The sequence below is a fragment of the Cricetulus griseus genome, chromosome 4, assembly GCF_003668045.3.
Source record: "Cricetulus griseus strain 17A/GY chromosome 4, alternate assembly CriGri-PICRH-1.0, whole genome shotgun sequence".
NCBI lineage: Eukaryota > Metazoa > Chordata > Mammalia > Rodentia > Cricetidae > Cricetulus > Cricetulus griseus.
The window spans coordinates 172,945,353-172,952,325 of NC_048597.1; the positions used below are offsets into that span (position 1 = coordinate 172,945,353).

General features: G+C 51.4%; 1 protein-coding gene across 13 annotated transcripts in view; it reads left to right on the plus strand.

The window, feature by feature from the left end:
• The window catches only part of Tle3 (TLE family member 3, transcriptional corepressor), a 46,259-nt gene extending 39,865 nt beyond the window's left edge, over positions 1–6,394 (plus strand). For all 13 annotated transcript variants that reach the window (XM_027414824.2, XM_027414827.2, XM_027414825.2 and 10 more), the window contains 6 exons: positions 242–491; positions 831–1,078; positions 1,916–2,063; positions 2,548–2,698; positions 3,446–3,522; positions 4,470–6,394. In XM_027414824.2, coding sequence (XP_027270625.1) covers positions 242–491; positions 831–1,078; positions 1,916–2,063; positions 2,548–2,698; positions 3,446–3,522; positions 4,470–4,577 — 982 coding nt within the window. In that variant the 3' untranslated portion in view covers positions 4,578–6,394. The remainder of the gene's footprint in view (positions 1–241; positions 492–830; positions 1,079–1,915; positions 2,064–2,547; positions 2,699–3,445; positions 3,523–4,469) is intronic.
• The last annotated feature ends 579 nt before the right edge of the window (positions 6,395–6,973 follow it).

Sequence of the window (6,973 nt, forward strand, 5' to 3'; positions counted from 1 at the left end):
CTCCTAAACTGATTTGGAGCAAGGATGTATAATTGAAATAAAATTCAAGGTTGGAATATTAAGTAGGTCCTTGCCTGATGAAGCCATCCCAGTACCAAGGGGCTCCTGGATTTAAAGCATTTGGGAGAGAGGGGCTTGGAATCAGGGCAGAAAATCATGGTGTGTCTATACATTGACTTGGAAGGGGCCTTAGGGACCACCTAGGGGTGGATGGCAGGAGTGACCCACCTTCTTCTTGCAGGGCATACTCCTTCCACGTGAGCGCTGATGGGCAGATGCAGCCTGTGCCCTTCCCCCATGACGCACTAGCAGGCCCCGGAATTCCCAGGCATGCCCGCCAGATCAACACGCTCAGCCACGGGGAGGTGGTATGTGCTGTGACCATCAGCAACCCCACACGGCACGTCTACACAGGTGGCAAGGGCTGTGTGAAGATATGGGACATCAGCCAGCCAGGCAGCAAGAGTCCCATCTCCCAGCTGGACTGCCTGGTGAGAATCCAGGGCCATGGGCATCTTCTGTAGCATGGAGGAGGCAAAGGAGAGCAGGGCAGACTCAGCCGTGGAAGGGAACACTAGGCCTATGGCCAGGCTCAGCTCTGGGTTAGCTGAACAGCTTTGGGTAACCTGGCTCTAGTTAGGGCATCTGTAAGTGGAGGTGGCAACAAGATTTTAGAGAAAGGCATGAGAAATTGAATGGGGATAGATTTGATGATAGAGTAATCTGTCAGGAGCTTAGATTCCTCATAGTATGCTAAGTTACCTAATGTGGCTTTCTTGGTCCACGAGAAAGCAAGTGGGTAGCACTTAACCCTGTTCTTCTCCTTCCAGAACAGGGATAACTACATCCGCTCATGCAAGCTTCTCCCTGATGGGCGCACGCTCATTGTGGGTGGTGAGGCCAGCACGCTTACCATCTGGGACCTGGCCTCACCCACGCCCCGCATCAAGGCTGAGCTGACGTCCTCAGCTCCAGCCTGTTATGCCCTGGCCATCAGTCCTGATGCCAAAGTGTGTTTCTCCTGCTGCAGTGATGGGAACATTGCAGTGTGGGACCTGCACAACCAGACCCTGGTCAGGTGAGGCTGGCTAGGGAGCAGCTAAGGGCATTTATACTCACCCAGCCCGTGATCTTGGCTCTCTTGGAGGTGTGAGGAGTGATCAGGTGCAAAGGCAAAGGTTAGCTGATGGGGAGGACTCCTTGAGGTGCTTGGGAGAAGGTGGCGGGTGGGGTGGGGCAGAGCCTAGAGCAGTTCTGGTAAAGCAGCTTGAGTAGAGACAGCAGAGGGTGGGAGAAAGAACAGCATTGCTTAATGGTGAGACCTGGGTGGGGCAGGGCTGCTGAGCTTTGTGTCCTCCCTCCGAGACATTGTGTGCTGCTTGCTCGGGTTCTGTGTGAACTTGGGTTGGTGCAGTGTCTTGAGACAAACCATCCTGTGCAATGGTGGACAGCAATGTCTGCCCACAGTCACTTCCCAGTGTTGCCCATGAGACCTTTGGGCATGTTGTGGGCTGTCGCCTAATAGACTATGTAGCTATAGGAGGATAGTTAGAGACTGTGCAGACTAGTTTGAGGAGCGTGTCCCAAAGGCAGGGCCTGCTACCCTAAACATAGTACAGATCCTATAGGATCTTCCTGCCTTCCTCTCCATTACCTTCTCTAGAGCAAAGTGGGCTCACCAAGGGTTTACCCGTTTTCTCAGGGAACCTATCCTTGGTAGCACCCCTGAATGGAGTGGGGGGCGGGGTGGCCTCTAGCTCTGCTTCATGTTGTTCAAGGGTTCGAGGAATACAATCCAGCCCTTTGCTCTTCCAGTTCCCCTCTAGCTTGGCTGTGGAGCTGACCTAGTCCTTGGGATGATTAGTAGTCAGGGCCTTCCTGGGGCTCACCCTTCTTCCTTGCTTGGCCTTCGTAGGCAGTTCCAGGGCCACACAGATGGGGCCAGCTGTATAGACATCTCTCATGATGGCACTAAGCTGTGGACTGGGGGTCTGGACAACACTGTGCGCTCCTGGGACCTGCGTGAGGGAAGGCAGCTACAGCAACACGATTTCACCTCCCAGGTGTGTACCCAAGCACCTGTCGGGGGACAGAGGGACCAGAATGGGCTAAAAGGGAAGGTTTCTCGGGAGAAGCAGTAATAGTGTGGAGTGGGTGTGGTCTTGGAGATGGACACACGTGCCTCATCCTAGTTCTATAGCTTGTTCCCTGTGTCCATCCATTTGCTTAAAGTTCCCTCCCACCTCTGGTGTGAGCGCCTGACTCAAGGCCCCCAAAAAAATCTTGGCCGTGACCCTTGATATTTCTTGCTGTTAGACTTGCTTTGTTATTTTAGCATTCAGTACCTTAATGTGGAGTGTGGTAGCTGCCAGTTTCTTAAGTAGTGAGGGCAGCTTGCAGAGTCAGTGAAGTGGAGCCCCCTCCTTCTCTGGCCTCAGTAGGGGCACAAATGACCCCCAGGGGCCGCCACAGGCAACTGGTTATTGGGCTTGGTAAGTGGTGGATGTGGAGTGGGGAGGGGATACACTGAACTGTCTGTCCCGGTAGATCTTCTCCCTGGGCTACTGCCCCACTGGGGAGTGGCTGGCCGTGGGCATGGAAAGCAGCAATGTGGAAGTCCTGCATCACACCAAGCCCGACAAGTACCAGCTGCACCTGCATGAGAGCTGCGTGCTGTCCCTCAAGTTTGCCTACTGTGGTAAGCCCTGGGCCCCAGCCTGGCATAGGAGCCATTATGGGCATCCTAGTCTGCTAAAGGGTGGGGAAAGAGTGGGATCCACATTCTAGAGCCAAGCCCATGTCCCTCTACTGCCCTGCAGGGGAGAAGTATCTTTCTTGTCCCTTGGACACAGCTGTCACTCTGGGGCCCTGAACTCTCAGGACAGTAGCCCTTTTGTGTTGAACTGGATCTTCTCTGAAGGTTATGGCCACAGCAGTTGTAGACACTCGGTGCCAACTCTTAGTCCCAGAAAAACTGGCAGGGAAGATGTGGCTTTGGGGGATGTTAGGAGCCACAACCAGGAGCCCACTTGCAGGGGAATGCTCCTTGACAGCTGGTTCTCCATTCTATTGTTTTGTTGTTGTTGTTGTTGTTTTGTTTTGTTTTGTTTTGCTGTTTCTGGTGCTCTCGTCACCTTGCAGTCCTAAACTGGGGAGGGCCAGCTGACCAGGTGGCTTTGGTGGGGGTCTTTTGGTTGGTTAATTGAATCCTAATTCCTTGTTCTGGCTTCTTCTGGCTCTCCCCCTGCACAGCAGAGAAAGACATCCTTTAGGCGTCTATGAGCCTCGCTTATAACTGCTTTTCAGGAATGGAGAACAGCCCAGCACTAAGCCCTTGTTCAGCATGCCTGAGGGTGTTTCCATGATTGGCAGACACATCTGGGGTGGGTCTTGCTGCACACAGCATCAAGCCACAGTCTAAGGGTTCCTTTGTCTCTGCTTGCAGGCAAATGGTTTGTGAGCACTGGGAAAGACAACCTTCTCAATGCCTGGAGGACGCCCTATGGAGCCAGCATCTTCCAGGTACATCCCTTCTGGTCTTCTCCACTCCTCCCTGAGTCAGGATGTGACCACAGTGATGGAGGAAGGTGGCAGGAGGCAGGACAGGACAACTCTAGAGCTAGGAGCAGACCTGGCTCATCCCTGCCTACCCCCTACTAGATGGAGCCCCCCTCCCCCAAAAGGGAGGATGTGGAGTCTAGAGTGAGACACACTCCCTGTTGTGATCCCTGAGGGTAAGAGCATCTATGAAGGGACTCAGTCACATGGCACCTGGAGAGTAAAATAACGTGAGCATGGCTGGCTCTGGGCAGCTGGGCCCATGGAGTGGCCATTTCATCCATTCAGGTTAGGATGGTCACCTGAACCATCAGTATGAAGAGACATTAGCATGGACATGGATTTTACAGGCTTTAAAGGTCTAGAGCCCTCTCCATCTCATGCACACAAAGCCCTCTACACTGTAACTCAGAATCACTGGCTCTTAGTTTTTCTTAGTCACTCTTGCTCTTAAACACACATAATCACAGCAAACCACTTACAGCTTCCTGCTTAAATGTCTGGTTCCATGTGCCACACATGTCCCTTGGGAGGTTTCTAGTTTTGTTAGTACCAGTCTTTCTGGCTGGTCCAGTTGAAAGTCATCCCTTGATGCTGCTGTGGCTCTGAAACACTCCTCATTAATAAACCTGGCAGAGACACTCATGCTAAGTGTCCTGTTTTTATCCTTAAACCTTCTGCCAACCTTAAGACCTTCCTACTGAAGCCTGCTCTTGCTGTCCCATGTGGAGAGGCAGATGCGAGGAGACTCAGCAAGCCCTAGGGGAGGTGGGGCTCTCCCTAGCAGTACTGCTCCAGCCTGAACTAGAGAGTAGGAGAGTAGGAGTGCCAGGGAGTACCAGGAGTGAATTCCTGTCTGTTTTCTCCCCACACTAAATGTCTTCCTATTTATCCATGTCTTCTTCCTCCAGTCTAAAGAATCCTCATCTGTCTTGAGCTGTGACATTTCAGCGGATGACAAATATATTGTAACAGGCTCTGGTGACAAGAAGGCCACAGTTTACGAGGTCATCTACTGAACAAGGACTCTAACAGGCCTGTCAAACTCTGGGAGACACCCACGCGGCCCTGACAGGGAGGCGCTGGCCAGGCCCCCGAGGACGGCAGAGGAATGGGGGAGCAGCATTGTGGGGCTGCACTCCGGAAGGCGGAGAGGACGCATGCCCCTTCGTGGATTGATGTGTCTGACAGACTTGACGGGCTTTCTCTTCTCCCCCTTACCAGTGCTGGCAGATACTTCAAGTAGATTTATCTGGAGGCTTCTGCTTCCGTTTCCCCTCCACAGACACCCTCATGAGTCTGTCTCTTTCTCCCCTTTCTAACCTGTCCCCTCCCTACTCTGGGGTGGGGGACACTGGAGTAGACCACATTGTTGTTCTGGGGAGGGGTGCCTCATTCTGATTGTGCAGTGCACGAGGTTTATGAACAATGTAAATAGAGACTGTGGTTGCTGACCGGCCAGTGAGGGAGGAGGCCCCTTCCCACCGATGCTCGCCGTGTACTTTGCCTGCTGTATTTGTAATCCACTCATGGTGGTGGCTTTTCTTTCTTTCTTATTATTTTTTATTTTATTTTTTAACAGATGTTCCTGTGGGGAAGGTAGGCAGGAAGAGAAAAGTGGGGGGAGTGGACTAAGAAGCTTCCTAGGGGTGGGCAAACCGCCTGGCCCACTGGGAATGAAGTATACCTCCACACAGGTTTTAGCACCGGCCAGGGCATGTACAGATGGAGTGCTAGGCAGATGGACAGACAAACAGATGGGCAGTATAGGATGGGTCAGCCTGGGTTGTCATCCACAGGAACACTGAAGATTTCCTGTGGATTCCTCTGCTCCGCCTGCCGCCTCTTGCCTTGCTCTCACCTTTCCTGTCTCTATCCATCTCTCTTTCTGTCCCCCTGGGCCCCGTCTATGTCTTTGGTGCACACTCAATCATTGTGAAGAGGAATGGAAGTTCAAGGGAACTCCCTCTCTGACTCCTCCAGCGCAGCCTAGAAAGGATTCCATATGGCGGGGGGTGGGGGGCACAGCGACTCAGCTCAGGGAGCTACCAGAGAAAAACAGCAACTGGTGTGGGTGCTTTTTTTTTTTTTTAATTTGAATAAAAAGAATTAGAAGTGATATCCTTTCATAAGATGCCTTCTCCCCTTTCCTGCTCTCAGCCCTTTCTACTCCCTGAAGGGGTGAAATGGGAACCCCCAGGGTTGTGAGTCTAAGGAGATGGGTCCTCTTCCCATTCCTGGGCGGGGCTGGAGGCTGGGGGTCATAGCCTGGCGCACTGGTAACTTGCAGCTGTCATAGGCTGGGGCAGATGGACTGTCATCTGCAGGTATCACCCCTTGGGTACCAATGTTTGTGGTATTAGGTTTTGTTTTGTTTTGTTTTGGTCTTTTGTTGTTTTATTAAAGAAAAGCTAAAGACCGTGTGAGCCCTGCTAGTGGGCTCTCCATGGATGTAGCATATGGAAGAGAGTTTTTATATTGCATTTTTATGGATTATTTTATAATGTGGGACTTGGTGTAGGAAGAAAGGAGAGCGCCTGTGAAACCTGCCCATCTCCAGTGCTCCAGTTGAGTGGCTGCCCCCAACAGGATGTATGTTGGGACATGAAAAGGCCATGGCACCCTGCACCTTCTTGAGAGAGGTGTGTGTCATGCCTGTCTGGAGTCTGTCCATCTGCCTCTGGGTTTCAGATGGTCACTGGCCACCACTTGTTAAGGCTCTAGCCAGAAGGGAGGGTGAGGGTGGAAGAGAGTTATTCCTGAAGAAAAAAGAAAATTGAAAAGTCATTGTAATGAGCTGTTTTTATATTTTTAAAAGTTACTATTTAAAAAGGTTGGTTTGATTGTTGTGTTTTAATTACCTTTTCCCTCCAGTGTGTCAGTCATGCCTGGGAAAGTGGGGGCCATGGCTGGTCCACTTGCATTCTGGAACCCGGGCAACATCTCATCGCACAGCCCTAAACCCATGTAGCCTCAAAGCCTTGTATCCCTCATCCACCCCCTAAAAAGACTATACATGTATATTGGGCTTTCCATAATCTTGAGGCTACATCATTGTCTTGGTCTAAAGCACCAGGCAGAAGTAGGCCAGGAACTGCTGGCTGAGAAGGGCCTCAAGGGGCAGACAAGCCATGAAGTAGCACCAACCTCATGCATGGCTGTCCACCCAAAGGCAAGATCTTAGAGTTCCGTGACCTTCAGGATCCTGAAAGTTTTTTTTTTTCTTCTTCAAGCTTCATTAATATAGATGTGACAGGAGACATTCAATCTCGGGGTCACAATCATGCTTTTTAAATGTTGAGTAAGGCCAGGTGAGTAATACTGGGAAGTCTGGGAAAGCAGAGGAGATGGAGATTAATCCTCTGGTCTTCATACATCCATTACTGAAATAAGCCTCTTGTAGGACCCGGGATTT